The 20,910-nt window shown below is 38.0% G+C and overlaps 2 protein-coding genes across 3 annotated transcripts; both read left to right on the top strand.

Annotated features, from left to right (window-relative positions):
• The first annotated feature begins 4,392 nt into the window (after positions 1-4,392).
• Positions 4,393-12,434, top strand: SGT (UDP-Glycosyltransferase superfamily protein). The gene is made up of 14 exons (XM_086253756.1): positions 4,393-4,796; positions 5,010-5,206; positions 5,988-6,230; positions 6,460-6,571; positions 6,680-6,850; positions 7,197-7,260; positions 7,376-7,433; positions 7,544-7,721; positions 8,210-8,340; positions 9,275-9,377; positions 10,821-10,897; positions 11,053-11,100; positions 11,191-11,340; positions 12,044-12,434. Exons 1-14 carry the CDS (start codon positions 4,619-4,621, stop codon positions 12,209-12,211), a joined length of 1,878 nt encoding a protein of 625 aa, XP_086109882.1. The 5' UTR covers positions 4,393-4,618; the 3' UTR covers positions 12,212-12,434.
• A 334-nt stretch (positions 12,435-12,768) lies between these two features.
• On the top strand, positions 12,769-14,718 carry LATE (C2H2-like zinc finger protein). Of its 2 annotated transcripts, none has more exons than XM_086254747.1 (2): positions 12,769-13,189; positions 14,079-14,718. In XM_086254747.1, exon 2 carries the CDS (start codon positions 14,083-14,085, stop codon positions 14,716-14,718), a length of 636 nt encoding a protein of 211 aa, XP_086110873.1. In that variant the 5' UTR covers positions 12,769-13,189; positions 14,079-14,082. The 2 variants fall into 2 exon arrangements, with proteins under 2 accessions (XP_086110873.1, XP_086110875.1); XM_086254749.1 differs by lacking the exon at positions 12,769-13,189 and adding an exon at positions 13,855-13,981.
• Positions 14,719-20,910: the final 6,192 nt, after the last annotated feature.

Genomic DNA, 20,910 nt, shown 5'->3' with positions numbered 1-20,910 from the left:
ATTAGAATATGGTATATCACTATATATGCTATACCCTATATACCCTAAGGTTTAGGATATGGTATAATATTAAGATTTAGGGTATTTTTAATTAGTTTTTATATAGAAATGTATTATATAAATTATATAAAATGTATTTTAGGGTATATAAATGTATTAAAAGTAAAAACTCAAAACTCAAAACCCCAAACCCCAAACCAAATCCCAAAATACCCTAATGTCTAAATTAAATTAATTAATAAAATGAAACAAGACTTAAACAAAACAACCCTATTTTTTTTTTAAGAATATAAAATATAATGATTAAGACCTTTTTATTTATTTATTTTTTAAAATACATGGCATTCTTTGATTGGCTGTTCTCATTCTTACCATACCCCCTACCCCCCTACCCCATGGAATCTTAATTCCCACAAATCACAAAAAGCTTGAATGACGTCGGTGGCTTTGATGGCTACCACACAATGGCCAATTGAAAAGATTTTGAGATGCCATTCTTGGTTTTTGGAGCTGTCCCTCTAATATTGCAGAAAGTTAACTTTGCACGCAAACATGTATATTGAGCAATTACTTATCCTACAGTACTGATCATTAGCCTAGCTATCAAGCCATCATCTCTGAGCTTCGCATCATCTCCGAGCCGCCTTCATCTCCGAGTCCCGCCTTCATCTCCGAGTCTCGCCTTCATCTCCGATCACGACCAACTTCGATTTCTGGATAATAACTTGCAAAGATCTGCTGCTGCTTCAAGTGCTCCTCTTCTCCCTCTCTCTTTCTTCTCTCTGATGCGATATCTCTCTCTCTCTCTCTCTCTCTCTATCTCCTCATTCTCTCTGCAATCTCGCTTTCTTTGTTTTCGGTCAGGGCCCATTCCGAGCCGAGCCGACCGAGAATGCCGGTCTAATCGAGTGCAGGTTTACCGACATTCCGGTACCGGTCTCGGTAACCAAAATGGCCAACCGAGGGGGGTTCGGTCGGTACACGGTTTGGGGCTTTCGGTTCGGTAACCGTACCGTACCAAACCCACCCCTACCCCAACCCACCTTCAGCGGCCCTACTCTGCTAGTGACAACCATACCATTCACCCCCCTCTCTCTCTTCATCTTTCCCTCTGTTCATCTCTCTCTCTCTCTCTCTTTCTCTCTCTATTCACTATAACCCACAGCTAGTGTTACAAGAGAGGCTGGCGAGGTCATTGGTCTACCAATTGGCTGTGAAGCCAGCCTCCCTCACCACTCTGACGGTGGGTTACAGTGAAGAAAGAGAGAAATAGATAGAGAGAGGCAAAGAGAAATAGAGGAACAGAGGGACAAATGGAAAGAGAAGAGGAGGAAGAGAGGGTAGGGCTGTCGTCGGTGGGTTGGAGCGGGGTGGGGAAATGGAACGATTTGCCATCTCCTTCTTTTTTATTTTTTATTTTTTTAACTATTTGTACTATCTTGGGGTAGATTGTCAATTTTGCTTTATGAAACGAGATCATGTGAGTGGCACATGTTCTATTTTAGACGGTTTTCTTGACGAAAGTAACAGTTTGTACCATAATCTGTAAGTATACGTCCTTTAATAACAGAAATCTAAATTGTTGTCTAAAAATGAAACTGATCCCAAAGTATATGTGTCTTGTTTGAAAAATTTTCCCCATCAAGTTTTAGATGTATTTGAGTGCACAAATTTGGCATCTAGTGTCTTCATTAAGCTAACAGATTGACACACTAACAATCATAGAGCCTTATATGGCTAAACTGCTTTAACAAACTAATTAAAGCTGAAAATTAGCAAACTCTGGACACTAACAAACTTAAGCTAACAGACTGACATGTCAACAACTAACAAACACAAGTCTGACTAAGCAATTGTTGTTGAATCAACATATATAGCTAATAGGCCCGCCGACCTTCTCCCTCCATAATAACATGCTTGTCCTCGTATTCTCGTAATGGACAGTGCTTTCGAATTCATTTGTGACAGTTGTAGTGCGTTCATCAGCTTCATCCAAGGGTCGTGTGATATAGGAAATTATCTCCGGAACTGCTGCTGTATAGCTTGCATTTGCTCAATACACTCCTACTCCGATTGTAGAGGATGCAGAGGAGTCGAACTTGCAGAGTGATACACGGTTTTCGATTCGACGTCGGTGATAGACGGTTCCTCGATGATGATTGGAGGTGTCATCAAAGTAGTCAAAGGTTCAAGTACGGCTTTTGATTCAGATGAATTGAATTGTTCAGTTACCGAAGCTTCTTCTTCAAAATGTAACGCTTTGGAGGAAATATTGGCTCGGTCTACTTCGAAGTAGTCAAAGGTTCAAAGCTATGCACGGCTTCCAATTGGTTGGTGACCGGAGTGTTTGTGGATAAACCCACACCGATCCAACAGCCAGTCAGGGCCGGACACGTGGCTGGTCAGACTTTGACCTCCACATCATCACTGCTCGGCATTTCCTCTGCCAGCTCAGATCGGGTCTCCATGCCAAGTCCTCCATACCCGGTCCGAGCCGAACCGATGACCTTCCAAGGGATCGAGTGCTCATCTTTCCACGGTCACTCCGGATCGGCTCGGCTCGGCACAGAAAAAACCTCCTTTCGAGTTCTGGTGCCGGCCAGTTACGGCTCGAAGAGACCCCTATCCACTGGATCGGTTCGGCCAGGAATCCCGTGTCCGATCCGATCACACATGGGCTTTATGTATACACATAAGAACATGTGTTCGGATCGGCTCGGCTCTCCGTCGCCATTCCCAGGAAGATCATGTTGGGATGAACCGCCACACTTAAATGCACCTGACAAAGGTCTTCTGACAAAAGAGACAACCCAGCCTGCATTCATGACTACTGAGGCAGTTCACCTGAATCTTCCATACTTGCATTCAATGCAGCATTGAATGCAAAGGAGGTGGGTAGCTGTGCATGCCACTGTTCACGACCGAACTCGTGGATCTTTCTCAACCAGCCAGTCACATGCAGGTAACTTACTCATCACAATATCTTTTACCTATATATATCAACTCATATGTGCAAAATGAGGATCGATCTAGCTATCAATTCCTCACCAGACAAACACTTACAAAAAATTCCCACTCACCCAAGAGCATACCCAACTTGCTGAGAATAAACCCAGAACATTTGCCTTGTTCTTCCTATTCTCCCAAGTTCATCCTTTGTTCTTCCTCACCTACCATCAAACACCATCACTGACTTCATCATCGGAGCGTGTTTGGCTGGTACCACACCGGTCCATCTCCTTTGATCTTGTTTCTCTTACAGGAAGATCTCACATCATCATCCAGCAAGGCTTCGGATCAGCCAAGTCACCACCTCTAAGTTGTTGCATCTCTCTTACGGAAATTTGCATCAACATGGAGCATCTTCAAAATGTGACAACATTATTGGCTACTCGGTCCGCCTCTGCTCCGATTGCAAAGAAAAAGTAGTCAAACTTGCATCCGTGATTTCGTCCGTACTGGCTCTCTGCTGCAAGTGCTGTTGTTGTCAAATTGGTGTAGTGAATTGAGCAACATTGAATTCATAGTCACCGCCTAGCGGTAACCAAACTATATGGTTTTCTCCAACATCTTAATAATTAAACTTCTCAACATAGTATCCTATTTTTGAACAACTATTATATGTGGATTAAAGAAAAAATATTTATTCTTAAAATAAATTTGATAGGTGAAAAAACTATGATATGTCATGAGAAAATAACTGCCATATAATAAATACAATACTCGATGAAAATATGATTAAGTCACGAGATATGTATTCCCATTGATTACTCGAAATATTCGTGATAATTGGTAATCATGTTATATGGCTAAGGGTTATTGTCTCTTCCACCTCTCAATACCTTTTTTATGAAGTATGATGAAATGTTTTGAAAAAATTAAAAAATAAATTCATAGCAGGCAGCAGCCCAATGGGCACCCCAGCCTCCGAAACCAGGTCCACAAAAAACAAAAGAAATTAGAAGATCAAAGAGACAACATTTGCAGGTTGCATGCACGTCGGTTGCACTTGGGAACTTAATTTGCAGGTTGACACCCACCAGCCCAATACCTTAGTTATATTGTTTACTCTTGGGCCTTGGCCCAGCCCAAATTTTGTTCAAGCCCAATTTAGAGATACACAGTTCCAGGTTAAAACTTACGAGTTACGACCCAGGAAAGGAGGACGGTCAAGAACAGTTGAAACAAATTAAACAATGGTCGTAGCGCGGTAATTGTTACTTGTTACCAACGACGTTTGACGATTTAATTGGCGGTAACAGTGGTGGAACCGCGGTAATTGTTTGATTTTTTGTTTTTTTGTTTGTCGGAAAAATTAAAAAAACAGCGTGGCTGAGAGAAAAAATACAGGTCACGCGAACAGTTGTGTACGTGTCTCGTACTCAATGAAGCTCGCTCTCGCTCCATTACAGACACTCCACCCACTTCATCATCGAGAGAACGTGCCTTCTCTTCCTGAGAATAAGATTCTCTCCTCTTCCACTCTCTCTCAATTCCCGCTTTAGAATCTTAACTTTCTCGGAATCCAAACACGCGATACGCCACTCTATTCGCTTTTCCCGATCTGGATCACAAGCAAACGCACCGTCCGGACTGCTCGGCGGAGCCGGCGGCAGTCATGGCGGAGCCGCTGGAGACCCGCCGGAGATCTTCCGGGAGTTCCGGGGAAGTTTCGGTGACAATCGAGCAGGAAACTGGTGAAGGAAGTGGCCGCAATAGCATAGAATTGGACAACGCTGAGGCCAGTGGTGGTGGCGGCGGCGGTCCGGTGAATAGCGGCGGCAGTAGCTCTACAGGTTTGTAGGTTTCGCTTGCAATTGAGATTCTGTTTGGTTGCTGAGAAAATACAGAAAAAAAAAAAGTTAGAATTACTTAAATGAGCATGCGTACATATAGACGAGTTAAAAGTTTCTATATTTACTCTATTTTTAAACAAGCAATAGTACACTTTAAGTAATGGAGATTTCTGGAGTTTACATTGATGATACGTATGATTTTTCTCAATTCAGGAATTTCTGGCGGGAGTTTTTCTAAAGGGAACACATTACCAGTGGAGAAACCATCATCAAACACTGAAAAGCTGGTACCGAATTCCGGTCCGCTTAAGTTGGAAAGATCAAAAACTGAGAGGACCACCAAACATCATAATATGTTGTCCAAAGAGGCAGCAAAGATTTTTGACGACAAAACTTCAGTCCATCAGAAGGTATAGTTTATCAAAGATGTCATTTTTATTTATTGTATAATTTTACCTACAAAGCCTAAACTTGTTGAAATTTCTTACTTTTTACCAGTACTGGTATATGATATGATTGGTGGCCTTTGTTAAAATTGGTTTTAGTATTCATCTAAAATGTCTTGCTTAATATGCAAATTTGGAAGCTTTTTCAGGAATGATGAATTTGTCACCCCCACAACTAAAAAAAGAGGAAGAATTAACTAATTGTGTCGATCTTTACTCCACTGTTGGGGAAGATAGTAGTTGTCAGAATATTAATTTCAAGACCAGTTCTATAAAGAAACTAGGTGTAAAAGAAAATCGATAAGAAGAAACCATTAAATAGTGTAAACTTATACTTGAATTACGAAGTTCAAATGATTTTGGTTATGGGGTTATTAAAGTTATGATTATTGGCTTGCTATCTGTTTACTGGAGTAAGCTAGAGAGGGGAAAGAAATCATAAGACCAAATGTTATACATTTAAGTGGCTTCTATTGGTTCATAGTGCATGGTCTCACCATTTGATATAAAAAAGGTGGCAAACAGGATTGCAATGCATTGTTTATTGTTCCTTTTGTTGTTGCCAACCCTTAGTCCTAAACCTAAGAGATTGAGATAATAGTGGAGAGACCAATCCATATCTCTTATTCAAATTTGAGACTACTCCTAGATATATTCGACCAAAAAAGTCTACTCCTAGATATAATAAACGATATCTCAAAAACTCCCCGAGTTTTCTTTTTTAACTCAAAGTTCCAATTGGCAGCTTAAATTGTTAAACAGAATAGCTACTGTGAAAGATGATGGAACTGTAGAATTTGAAGTTCCGGCGGATGTTGAACCTCAATCTCTTGGGGTTAGGTCCAAAGCTGCCTCTACTGAAGTTGCAGATGATGAACCTCTTGATGCAACAGACCTTCAATACATACAACCATTGCAAATAGTAATGCTTATTGTTGGAACACGTGGAGATGTGCAGCCATTTATTGCAATTGGCAAACGTTTGCAGGTCAGAGGACTATTCTCATATTCACCAAGCTTATATATATTTCCATTTTTAAAAATATAATTGTTGAAAATGGTGAACATTTTGATAACATGTTAGCTTTTTAAATTATTATGAGCCAAGTAAAAAGAATCTGTGAATAAAGATTTGATTTTTGTTTTATAAACTTATTGCTATTCAAGATGGTCATGAGCATATATTCAAATTTGTTTACAAGATTATTTTTGTGCAGGACTATGGTCATCGTGTAAGACTAGCTACTCATTCAAATTTTAAAGAGTTTGTCTTGACTGCTGGCTTGGAGTTTTACCCTTTAGGCGGTGATCCAAAAGTCCTTGCTGGCTGTATGTACTCAAATGCACCATATGTTGATTTGTCTGGATTCCATCATTAATTTTCATTTAACTGGTTTACATGTTTGTTTTTTGTTCTTTTTTTTTTTCCTTGAGCAGATATGGTTAAAAATAAAGGCTTCTTGCCATCAGGGCCTTCTGAGATTCCTATTCAACGTAATCAAATGAAGGAAATTATATACTCCTTACTTCCAGCTTGCAAAGAGCCTGATATAGATACTGGTATTCCCTTCAAAGCGGATGCAATAATTGCAAATCCCCCGGCATATGGTTGGCTCTCGACACCATTTATATTATTTTAAGTAAAATTAGATTTTTGGTGATATAAATTGGATTTTTTATGACAATTGTTGTCTCTGCATTTGGGGATTGGATGGTGGGATATTTGGTGGTAAATGATATTTCCAATTTTTTAAAACTCTTTATTAATACAATATTATATTTGGAAAGAGTTTGTGGGTTGCGAAGTGGTTACACTTTGTTGTCTGAAGATACATATGCATGTTATTGCTACACTGAAAATTGCATTCAGTTGTATTTCACAAAGAGTACTTCTACTTACTCTTGTATTTCTTTGTTTTATATTTTACCACTAACATCACAAATGCTTCTTTAGGGCATACTCATGTGGCGGAGGCACTAAAAATACCACTTCATATATTTTTCACAATGCCATGGACGTAAGTCTTGTCTGGGTAATGGAATCCTACTGAGTTGTATATTGCTCTAATTGTTTTAGAGTTTGGGTTTCTCCATTTCTCAATGCTTTGTGTATGTTTTACCTTTTCTTACCAGGCCAACTAGTGACTTTCCACATCCTTTGTCCCGTGTCAAGCAACAAACTGGCTATAGGGTGAGTCCTCTGAATCTTAACCTTCTCTCTGTTTATATCTATAATTGTATTCTTTGTCCACTCCCAGATTTATAATTATTTATTACTTTTTGGCCTATGAAAATTTTCAGCTGTCATATCAAATTGTTGACTCCTTAATTTGGCTTGGAATACGGGACATGATTAATGATCTTCGGAAGAAAAAATTGAAACTACGACCTGTCACATATTTAAGTGGTTCACAAGGCTCTGATTCTGATGTGCCGCATGGATATATATGGAGTCCCCATCTTGTTCCTAAACCAAAAGGTACTTAATACAACTATATGTTGTTGTACTTCCATTTATATTCATTTGGTCTCCTCGGATGAACAAAGAAGAATGTTATAAGAAACTTGTTAGGTTCAAGATAACCGAGGCTGTTGGCTGAGTGGCAGTCATACTGACAGTCCTGTCTAGGATAGTATGTTGGACGCCTCCATCTACAGGGCATATCCCTGTTTTTTTAACTAAATAACTAAACAAATCCCCCCTCCAAAAAAAAGGCAAGCAATTGATTATAGGTGTTATTTAAATAAATAAATAAATTTTCCCCCTCCAAAGAAAAGGCAAGTAGTTGATATAGATGTTCAGAAGAGATGTTTTCATTTGCTCTTCTCAGTTTACTTCTTATTTTTCTTTTTTATTTGACAAAGAAAACAGTGGATGATGGAACATTCTTGCTTAAGCAGGCATGACTTATAATAAGTATGCCAATGTTTGTAAACATTGTCTACTTAATAATACTTGGTTTGCAGATTGGGGACCTAAGGTTGATGTGGTGGGATTTTGCTTCCTTGATCTTGCATCAAATTATGAACCTCCAGAAGCACTTGTGAAATGGCTTGAAGCTGGTGACAAGCCTATATATATTGGTTTCGGTAGCCTTGTGAGTTATTTTATTTCTTATTTTTTGACATTACTGTCATTAATTTCATATATTTCTCCAAGATTTCCTATTTATTGAAGCATACTTGAGAAGCCCTGAGAGTTGTTTGAGTTTTGTTCAATCTTGAGGATAGCCTCAATAATTATCTATCCATGATAAAATAGTTGACTTGCTAAGGGCATTGTATTCAGTTTAAACCTAGATCTTGTATATGGGGAAAAGCAATGTCATTTTCAATCAATTTGATTCTACAGTTACAATGAGATGATCTTTACTAATTGCATAATTGGGATTGCAATGTATGTAGTTAGTTTACTGCGAGCTAAAGGATCAGAACTGGCTAGTCATACAGTGATAAAATTATTTACCATCTCAGGGAGCGGAAACTAATGTTCGTCAGTAGACATCCTTTTACTGCTTAAACACTGACACGCTCACACATGTAAATACACGCGCACACATGTACTTACGCACATACATACATTCATGCATACAATCCATACATAGTTTTTGGGACTAGTATCTACCGCATTGTTTTTAATGTTCTGTGACCACCATCATGCTGAGTCTCAGTGGCATATTGCAAACCATGAGGGACATTTTTTCAATTCAGTGATGTGGTCTCCATATGACTTATGTGTTCAATTGGCATGTGAATGGTCTTGTTGAATATTCACGAGTTGAAGTTCCTCTTTAAATAGAAGAATCTTAATTCTGGTTGTGGGCCTCTGTTTGCCCAAAATATTTGGGCTCAAACAGCCTCCAAAAGAAGGGGTTGTCAGCCTCTCATGGTTTGAGAATTTTGGTTTTCTTAACAACTGAATGGAATTGCCACATTTCTGTCTTAACTGTTGGATCTCTCTCTCTCTCTCTCTCTCTCTCTCTCTCTCTCTCTCTCTCTCTCTCAAACCTTTTATTCTTTCTTAAATGTCAGCCTGTTCAAGAGCCGCAAAAAATGACCCAAATAATTGTGGAAGCATTGGAGAAGACGGGACAGAGAGGTATCATTAACAAAGGCTGGGGTGGCCTTGGGGACTGTAAGTATTTTGTTCCCATAACCTTAGTATGATTTATGGTTTTACAAGCTTTATGATAATCTTCCTTTTTCCTTTTTCTATTTTATTTTTGGGCAAATTACACAAAAGTACCTCAACTAACCACCCTCTATCACTTGAGTACCCCAATTAAAAAAAGTTGCTCGTAGGTACCTCAATTACTGATTTTGCACACCTAGGTACCTCCGTCAACTTTTCCGTCAGGCCTGCCGTTAATTGCCTACGTGGCACACTAGAAACATGCCACGTGGACAAAAAAATAAAAAAAATAAAAAAATAAAAAATTTTAAAAAATGAACTAATTATTTAAAAAAACTAAAAAAAAAAAACAAAAAAAAATGGAATTGCAGGGGCTAGCTCCCAACCTCCCTCCGCCTCCCACCCCTCCCTCCGCCTCCCACCCCTCCCAGCCATCCCCCCCTCCGACCCCAGCTACCCTGCTGCCGATCCACCCACCGCGCTGCCGACCCACTTGACCACTCACCCCCTCTCTCCTCTCTCTGCCTCACACTCTCTCCTCGCCCCTCACTTTCTTTCTTGGCCTCGCTCTCTCTCTCTCTCCCCGATCGAGCCACCCACCCCCTTTTTCTCCCCTCCCATCTCCTCTCTCTCTACCTCACTCTTTCTCTTTCTCTCTCTCCCCAAAACCCCAGCCCCGACCCGCCCGCCCTGAGCTCCACCTTCGTTCAGATTTATAAGAGAGAGAGAGAGAGAGAGAGAGAAACAGAGGGAGAGAGAATGACAGAAAGAGAGAGATGAAGCTGGTGGCCGGAGAGGGGAGGGAGGTGGGTAGGTCACTGGGGGAGGCGAAGGGAGGAGGGGGTGGGTCACTAGGCTCGGGCTGGGCTTAGGCTAGGGTTTCGAGGAGAGAGAGAGAAAGAGAGAGTTAGAGAGAGAGAGGAGAGAGGCGTGGAAAGAGATGGGGTGGGTTGGCGGCGTGGTGGCTGGGGTCGGCGGCAAGGTGGCTGGGGTCGGAGGGGTGGTTGGCTGGGTTGGGTGGGTCTCGGAGGGAGGGGTGGGAGGCGGAGGGAGGCTGGGAGCTAGCCCCTGCAACTCCCCTGCAACTCCCTCCTTTTTTTTGTTTTTTTAGTTTTTTTTTTTTTTAGTTTTTGATTTTTTAATTTTTTTTAGTTTTTTTTTTAATAATTAGTTCATTTTTTTATTTTTTTTTTATTTTTTTGTCCACGTGGCATGTTTCTAGTGTGCCACGTAGGCAAAACGGCAGGCCTGACGGAAAAGTTGACGGAGGTACCTAGGTGTGCAAAATCAGTAATTGAGGTACCTACGAGCAACTTTTTTTAATTGGGGTACTCAAGTGATATAGGGTGGTTAGTTGAGGTACTTTTGTGTAATTTGCCCTTTATTTTTTTATCTAGCTGACCTTTGGAATGCACTGGCATTTCACTTGATTTTGTTTCTATCCAGTGGCTGAACCAAAGGATTTCATATACTTATTGGACAATGTTCCTCATGACTGGCTGTTTTTACACTGCAAGGCTGTGGTGAGGCTTAATTATTTAGCTTTATAGTTTTAAACTAGACAAAAAGAAAATAGAAAGGAAAAAGAGAGAGAATGAACACCACCATTCAGTTGGGTCTATTATTGTGGGGATTGGTGATGATTCTTTTCCCTTATCGTTTTCTGCTTTGCCTTCAGGTGCATCATGGAGGTGCTGGAACAACAGCTGCTGGTCTAAAAGCTGCGGTAATTGTTTAAATTAGCCTATTTTATGGTTGAGTACTTTCAGTTCTGATCTAGTTTTTTGCCGAAATGCACATTGTTTTTCCATTGTAGTGTCCAACAACGATTGTTCCTTTCTTTGGAGACCAACCTTTCTGGGGAGAGCGAGTACATGCCAGAGGAGTGGGCCCTGCACCCATTGCGGTTGATGAGTTCTCACTTCCGAAGTTGGTTGGTGCAATAAATTTCATGCTTGATCCCAAGGTAATTTTATTATTTGAGTAATTGGATTTGTTAACCAAGTGCATGCCTTTTAAAGCTGTGTAAAAAGATACCTGCATGATCTAAAATGAGTGGCGAGATTTGATATGCAAGTTTGTAAATCTAGAATTCGTTGCCAGAAGCATTCCAAAAATTCCCAGTCCAGTTGCTTTAGGATATACTGTAAGGTTGAAAGGAAAGTAAAGGAATAAAGTTCTCACCTTCATTTCTCTTGTGGAGTACAGAATAAGTAAATGAACTTGTAGGTTGCTCCTCCCTTTTTCTTTTTCTTTTTCTTTTCTCTCTCCTTTGCCTTTTTCCTTTCTGTGATTTTGCAAGGGAAGCAACCTGGCTATAAGTCTACCTCTCAAAAGGTTTAGAGAATAGAGAAGTTGATCGTGGGAATTTCCCTCAACGGTTTTGGTTGGGAACTAGCATGTCACTATTTCTTAGAGCTTCTGCTTTATCATCCATGATTCTATATTAGAGAGCATATGTTAATCTAAGAACTTCCACACCTTCAGTAATTGGGAAAGTAACTTTTTGTGTAAGTGGAGACTGTAAACACTAAGATGCAAGCATACTTAAAACTTTTTCAGCTGTTTAGTTCTAATAAGGAATCTTCATGAAATAGTAAGAAGGTTTACTATCACGTTGGATTCTAGGAAGAGAAAACCACCAAATGAACTCACCAGAATTATGGCAGGTGAAGGAGCGTGCTGTTGAACTTGCCAAGGATATGGAGAATGAGGATGGCGTTACAGGAGCAGTGAAGGCCTTCTTAAAGCATCTTCCTCACAAAAAACTGGAGTCGGAGCCCGAACCAGGGTCATCAAGCCTTTTCTCTATATCTAGATGTTTTGGTTGTTCCTGAATCTTGGATAGCATTTCTACTAGCCGTTCTGTTTATATGTTCTATCCCTACACTGTAGCACGGAGAGATGTCTTGGCAGTAGAGGAAAAAAAAAAATTCAGATCCCTACTCATTATTCTTGTTTATAGTTATCATTCCTACTGGAAAGTTTGTAATTACTTATATTGTTCACACCCAACATTCATTCAGAGAAAGGCATGATTTGTTTTGATCTCAAGGATTAGATGCATTTTAAAGCTTTTGTTTTCAAATATGGATATCGTTGCTTTGAAACTAATTTGAAGCTTGTAAATTCCACACAAATTACATTCACTGAGGCCGGGCTCAAGCTCTAATTAAAGAATGTCTGGCCAGAAACAATATTAATCGAAGGGCTTCTGTTTCGGTTTGGACTTTTGTTCAAGACCCAAAATAAGAAAGAAGAGAGTGTACGCAGAGGTTGTCTGTAGTTGGGGTCAAGATCAAGGTATGGTTGGAGTGTTCACAATTCCGTTATGTTCTGTGTATGATTCTCACTCACCAGGCTGCAGATGAGTCCAGCAAGTGGGTATGGAGATCTGACATGGTCCTAGTTTTTATCAGCCGCTGGATGGTTGCCACGTGTAACGAGACTTGCGGGGAGAAGTATTGGATTCTCTTATTGGTCAAGTGACGTGAGGGTGCAGTGAGTGCATGCACAAAAAATGGATGAAAAGTGACAATTTGCATGGGATTGGCGGTGGAGAGTAGAGAAGGGGAGACTAGTGGGTGTTAGCCCCATTCCCATTTATAAAAAAGAGCAGAGGATTAATGCAGGAAGAGCCATTTGCATGCAGAGAGATAGTGAGAGAGAGAGAGAGAAGAAGAATGAGAAGAAAAATATTGGGGCAACCACCACTCAGTACTCAGTACTCAGTCCCAGACCAAGTGGGGGACTGACTAGCTTTTAAGTCACCCACTCCTTGCACATTGGCCATTGGAGATCACAAACCTGATCATGTAAGCTTAGCTGCTCTGACACTCTGACTTCCATTGATTCTCCACATACTCTCTCTCTCTCTCTCTCTCTCTCTCTAATTAATTAGCCACTTCAATCGTTTTTGGGTTTTCTTAAATTGTCAACGTAGTTAATTACCAAAAAATAGTTGTCTAGATAAGATAAGATACCTCTTGACTTGGAGAAAAACTTGGGTTGCAGAAACTGGTTTTATTGGGGGTAACAGTGTCTTTACATTAGTGGGGGACCTGATTAGACAAAAGTTTAATGGGTGATTAATAGTCACGGGGTTTAATTTATTGATTACATAAAACATTAAACTTGAAACCTATGACAGAGAGTAAAACTCTCCTGCTAAAGGAAAACCAAGTGCTCATGAAACCTCTAAAAAGAGAGATAATTGGGGAAGTGTAGATAATCCAAGAAGCTAGCTTTTGCATGCTGAGATGAAGTGAGTGATTGGTGGGAGAAGAGATGATTAATTGGATTGGGAAATGGAATCTCTCTCTCTCTCTCTCTCTCTCTCTCTCTCTCTATCTCTCTCTCTTATCTCTTCTGTTCCCAAGCCCATACACCCCTCTGTGTCAAGCACTCTATTTAATAATTATACTCAGAGACTCTTCACATTTTCCAACTCTTTGAGAACTTAGCTTCTGAACTCTCTTTTCTACACTTTCTGATCAGATCAAACGCCAAAGCTAACCTCAAACACTTCCATCATTCTGTTTTTCTCTGTTTTCTCCTCTGTCACTTTCTCTGCTCAATTCAAACCACTTCTTCTACTCCTTTTGAAGGTTCTTCGACATAATTAACTACTTCCCCTCTCAATCTCACTTGGGTTTTTGTTCTTTTCCAAATTACCATCTCCAACATTTCTTATTTTTGTTGCAGAGACATGGAAGACGAAGAGAAAGTCACAACCCATGCTGCAGAAGCAAGCAATAACAATGCAGAATCAGAAGACACAACCTCAAGAGTGTTCCCTTGTCTCTTCTGCTCAAGAAAGTTTTACAGCTCTCAAGCCTTGGGAGGCCACCAAAACGCTCACAAAAAGGAAAGAACTGCTGCAAGAAAGGCCAAACGTGCTTCTGATCAATATGCATCATCAATGAATTTCCCAATTATATCTCATCATCAGCAACCCCAAATGGTTTTTGCTCCAAACCACCATTTGGGCCTCTTGCATCCTTCAATGTACATAACTGCCCATGCTGCCAACCTCCGCTACTTTCCCACTACTCACCAATTCTCATCAGACCGTTTTGGGTCCAATGGGGCACCCAAGTTTGAGAATTTAGTATACTATGGAGGGAGTACTTGCCCAAGCAATGTTAATAATGGTTATAAAAATAATCACTGTGAGGAGGATGAGCAGAGCTTCTTGAATTGGCAAAGGAGCATAAGATGCAATGGCTTCAATGGAGGAGCAGACTCATCTAAACATTCTTCGAAGATGATCAATAACAATCACAATATTGGGATTGGTGATAAGGGTAAAGAGCATAAGCTTGATCTTTCTCTCCATCTGTAGAGATGGCCATGATATAGCTGCATCATAGAGTGTTGCATTTCTAGGTCTCAATAATAAGTATCTGATCTAGCTTTAGTAATTAGTCATTTTTCAGATCTTGTACTCGGCAGTTACTATGGCCTTTTTGGGTTTTGATCATTAGTTTGGATATGTTGCATGAGAAAGAATAGGCATAGTGATAGAACGTCATTGTTTGAAGACCATCTTCATGTTAATTACAATATTCAACTACCTCTATTATTTTTGGTACAAGAAATAGCTCTAGTTTTGTCATAGTGTTTGTTAAGCGGGAAAGGAACTTATAGGAATAAAAAAAAATTTCTCTGTTTGGTTAGTACAAACATCGAAATGAAAGTAATTTGCAACTCAGGAACCCAAAAAAAAAAAAATTGTAACTCAGGAAGAAGTTTGAGAATTTACTCTTCTACACTTCTAGTGGGTTCTCCAAGCTAAACTAATGCTCCAAGCCTCCTACCCAACTCATACATGGGTTTTGGGTTGGACCATGAAAATCCATGTTAGAGGAGAGAAGAGAGAGTAGCACTACTAGGCCCACGGAATGATGGTCGCATTAACAAGTGTTGGGCCAGCACACAACAACGGATCCACACACATATAAATAAGTTCGTGATAAAACGGCATGTCGTATGTATGCCTTCCATTCTTTATCTTTAGGCATCGGATAATTCTTTAGCTCTAAGACTTTTTCTTTATCCAGCAAAAAAAGAAAAAGAAAACAGAGAATGGGATTTCCAGGTGGAAAAATAGGAACAATTCATCAAACAAGGAAGTAACATGGGTTGTGTTACACATGTTGGGTGCAAATAAAGCTATGCACACAGAGATATATATCATCATATGTATTATGGATAACACACACCCCATGTGGGCCAATAATGTGTTATTGGATATCTACAACTCAAAATTAAAATAAAAAAGGACATATGAGTACACGCGTACACATAAGGTCCTCTGACTATAACTCAAATTAGGAAATAGTTGTGGTCTTTGTATATGGCTTTTTTGGCATACCATATATGTCATTTTGTATGAGCTAGCAAGCTTGAGTCATTTGGAAATGAATGATTATTATCTGGCATATTGGAAAAGGTTGAGGGCTTGAGGGTTAACAAGTACTTAGGGTTTTGTATTGTAGGTAGAGTCTTAGAGAGACAGAGATGGGACTTGGATTTGGTGGCAGTTTTGGCTTCTCAGTATTGATTATTTTCATTTTCCAGGTGTGTATGTCCAGAGTCCAGACTAATAATGCACCAAGTACAAGTTGATACAGTAAGACAAGCAAGGAATTTAATTTTCCCTGTGGGAAAAATATCAATTCTATACTGGAATAGTATACATGGAATTAATGCAGCACTCCAATCATCCATTGAAATAATTGAATCATAATATGATATATGAATATGAATGAATTATGAATGCATATATATACCTAGCTCTAAGTAACATGTACACAATAATTCTCTGCAAAAACTAATAAGACTAATAACAATTAAATAAATGTATATTGTACTTATTATGAGTAAAAAAAATTTAATTTTTGCCTTGCCCGTTAGAAAATTTTGGTGGGTAGTAATTAATATTCACCAAATTAGGCAAATTCCTTTTCACATCCTAATTTAAGAAAACTCAAACAATCATAATTGTTGGTTGATTGGTAAGCATGGCTGATCATTGGCAAACATACCCAGTCGATCATCACTTTACTTTAGGTTAAAGATTTAAGTTTCAACTCTTTGATTTTGAGCCATAAAGTAAATAGCTAGTAAAGAAAGTTGGACAAAATTTAAGCTAGTAATCAAGCGACTAGTAAAGCGATTGATTGGCTTAACCCTTGAATGGTTGAGATATGTTTTTTTTTTTCTATAATAGTACATAATATTTTTGAAGATATAAAAACTAATGTTGTTTTTAAAATTAGTGTATACATATTGTTGCTAACATGTTGTCTTTGTACTTGTTTTTTGTCGAGTATAAATATTAATGGAATTAAAGAATCTTACCCTCCATATATATTATGGACTAATAAAAAAACTATGGAGCAATATTTAAGCTGCTGAGTGCCGACCCAAAATTTTCGGAAGGAAGTACGCAATGGTCTTGATCACGTCTAAAACTATAATTAATTATCATCATATTCCAAATTATCTTTTGCATTATATACCCGTACAATGGCTTGGATGCTTTACCCAAAAAGTTAGCTAGGTTTTTGTTTTTGTTTTTGCTTTCTTGTTTTTTTATTTTTCCCTCCGGTACGACTAGTATGGCCGAATTACGTACCTTTACAGTTACATATCACTCTCCTTTAATTAGTTTGTTAAATATGTCTTTTTAAGCTTTTGTCACATAACATATGACAATATTCTCATACTTCCTTATTATAAGAAGACTTGGGCCGGATTACTATCCATAAAGTAAAGTAAATTAGCTAGCTAGTCATCTTAGGTCCTCACTAGCTAATTAAAATATTATAATTAAATTAAATGTTTATTTAGATATATTAATGTGGCTACCCCATGTGGAAATAGTTAGGGTTTTTAGAACCAATGACATAGGCAGATTCCTTCCTCACATGCCCTAGCCTGTATGCCGACGAGAATGTATTTGACTTATATTAGACACATATATTTATATATATAATGCAGAGCACCTCTACGTATCATGCATGAATATTAACGATGATCAATGTGTATACACTATAAGAAATGTGAACAAAGTCTACTTTCATTAGTTGCACAAAAATGAGTGATTTGGGCAATAGGGACTAAAGTGTCTCAATTTTAACAAAAATGGATGACAATTGGACAATAGAGACTAAAATTATCAAATGCCACCTCTTTCTGTGCAACTAATGAAGGTGGCATTTGTTCACATTTTTTGTAGTGATATCATATATATACTATATATCATTTATCATTCATTGACTTCATCAACAATTAATGTATGTATATGTATATTTATATACGTGTGTATGTTAATGGGTGGCAACTCATTACGTGGAATATGGATGTCGACGGTGTAATTATTCTTCAATTATATATGTAAATACATGCATGCATCTATCGTATATCTATGTACATTTACATACACATGTCATATATGTATACAATGTGCCTTCACATGCATGCACTAAAGAAACCCATAAAGTAGATTAGCTAAAATAAAAACATAAAGTAGATTAGCTCAAAATTAAGCCTTATTTGTTACAAGTAATCATGCAATTATGGTTTACGATGGAGCAGTACCCAATTACAAGCACAGACATAGATTCAGTTATTTATATATTAGGCTGAAATATATTCTACCCAAACATGGGTTACATATATGCTTACCTCATATCGAACGATCAATGTTGAATATATTGTTTGATTATATGCCTCTGACAATGAAGGCGGTTGAGTTCATTAACAAATCGCACAACTCTTTAATTAATCACCATATATATATAAAAGAACTTTTAATTATGACAAAAAGAAAACGAGGTAGACTTTGATACATAAGCAAAGTAACTAATAATTTTCTTTTAAAATTATTCTTTTATCAAATAATAATACAAGACGTACTCTTTAAATTTCCATCAGGTCTAACAATGACAAATGAGTTTTATATGAACCTAATATAGACAAAAAAAACAATATTTCTATCCAAATCTTGAGTTTTTATATGAAAATTAAGAGAATGATGGGCAGTACTAGAACAAATGTATCCAAAATTTGTAAGAGTGCCAAACCTAGAAACGAGTGTAGAAGGTTGAATGCATGAACATGGTATGTGATCAATGGAACGACAAATATGACACCTCAATGTCATGGGCTTATCGGTTGTGCGCGCATGATCCGATCTCCAACCAAATGGGTCACAAGAGGAAGAAGTAAAAACAACAGATAAACAAAACTTAAAATGATTCTCCATACAAACTATTTTGTAATGACAACTCCTATAACAATTCAGATTTCCTTTCTTCTTTTTCCTACTAGTAATATGATCTACCTTAACATCTACACCAATCAAGAGAGGTCTTGTTCTTTCATGGCCCCAAAAAAAAAAAAAGAGAGGTCTTGTTCAAGGATTGTGAGACCCTACTAATCGAAATTATAATTTACTTTGAATATGATATATACAATGTTCAAATGTTTATAGCTAGTAAACTCAACATTTGAAAGTTGTTTCACATTCCGTATTATGTGTTTGTCTCATACAAGGAGTTAAATTTCGATTTTCAGGGGTATCGAAATTTTAACATGCATTCGTTCAAGATTTCGCTGAAATTTCGAAAATTTTGAAAATTTCTTCGAAATTTGCCGAAATTTCGCTCTCACCGCTTCTATGTCTTCTCCTTCCCTGTCTTTGGCAAAATGAAACAATTCAAACAACTAAACAATCAAACCCAGCCAAAACGAAAATAAACCCAGCCAACTGGCCCAACTCTTCACTCACTTAATTGCACAAACCCAACCAACTCTGGCCAGATCTCGACGACCCAAGAGAAGGAGAAAAGATTGGGGAGGAGAAGAGGGAGAGGAGAAGAAGGAAGGAGGAAAAGATGTGACTGGGCACAGAGAGAGATGAGAGGGAAGAAGTCACAGCCGTAGGACCCAAAACATACAGTTTGATTTCAAAATACATCACATATGCAAGAAGAGAGTTGCTGAGTGGGGAAGACCGAAGATGCCAAGAGGAATAAATGTAATGACAAACAGTAATGTTAGTATAAAATAAAAGAAAGAAATGGGCTTTGTTGTTTTGGCCCTTTCAGGAGATAAAAAGAGAAAAGGAGGTGGGAATGTGGGATTGGCTAGATAGAGAAATAATAAAATAAAAATAAAAATAAGATTAAATAAAAGAAAGAAAAAGATTTGAAAAGTGAAAAAGTGAACAACAAATAAAAAAAGAAGTCAAAGGACTCACGGGAAGGAAAAGGAATAAAAGAAAAAAAAGAAAAGAAAAAAAAAAAAAAAAGAGTTAAGGGGTTGATTGGGGTTTGGGGTATTTGGGCGATTGGGCAATTGAAATGAAAAAAAAAAGTTTGGAGTTTCGTTTAGTTGTTTTTAAATTCTAAATTCTAATATATTTATATATAAAAAATAATTAAAAATACTCTAAAGGGCCTAAACTCTAATATCTTATACAATATCATAAACAATATAGAGTATAAATTATAAAGTATATAAGGTTTAGTATATAGATTATAGATTATAAAAAATATACTAATTTTATTTATTCATTATACTAATTTTATTTAACAATATTTGTCTCCAGCGCGCATTATATTTATCTTATATAACATAAAACCTACTATATAATTAGATTTTTTCAATATTTTTTATCAATGTAGTAGATAATATGTTAAATAAACATATGGTAAAGTTTCATTCAAAATTTCCGTATTTTGATAGCAATTTTCGTCGTTTCTGTCTAATTTTTGTCGAAATTTAAAATTTCTCGAAATTTTCATCGAAATTTTCTCGAAACCCGAAATTTTATTCCTTGGTCTCATATTATCTGTCCTGTATTAATTGCTACAATAATAATGCCAACATTGCCATTGTGGAAACATAATTGAGAATGAAATTTTATATACTAAACGGAAAAAAAAAAAAAAAAAAACCATAACTTTGATTCGAGTACGGACGCTTACTGAAAAAACCGGTGACCAGTTGCAGATGGCAAAATCTAATTAACCGCAAGTGCCGTACTCATCGAAATCTGGAAGGCCAACTATCAATTGCCAAACTTTTTTATAATCGAGACAGTTCATACACTTACCGGAAATTCAGTTAGTTTTCAACGTCTCCCACGTGGCTGAAAAATCCAGCGAGTAGGGTCTATTAAACTCGCTGCGAGTACGCAACAAAATAATAGCATCAGTAAAAGTAAATGAGCTGACGTGGACATTCGAGGTTAGCAGAGGTGGTATGTGACAGCGCGGGAGAGAGAGAGAGCAGGACCAGCAGAGAAAGTGCGGCACGTGACTGACCGACACAGACCTCGACACGTGGCAGACTTTAAGAGACAAGAGAAAGGAATGGGGAGTCAGTTAGTGACGGTTAAGGTGGTGGTAAAGTTTGTTAAATACGTCTAATCTTGAGATTTATTATGATGATTCGATAATAACAGATATGTTCAGCTTTAAATAATTTTGAAAACCATAAAATTATCTTATCGAAATATTAA

Source organism: Dryas octopetala, chromosome 8 (assembly GCF_963921425.1).
Source record: "Dryas octopetala chromosome 8, drDryOcto1.1, whole genome shotgun sequence".
In the NCBI taxonomy this organism is placed as follows: Eukaryota; Viridiplantae; Streptophyta; class Magnoliopsida; order Rosales; family Rosaceae; genus Dryas; species Dryas octopetala.
The sequence above is the reverse complement of the archived record's forward strand: the minus strand, read 5'-3'. Positions and strand labels throughout refer to the sequence as shown.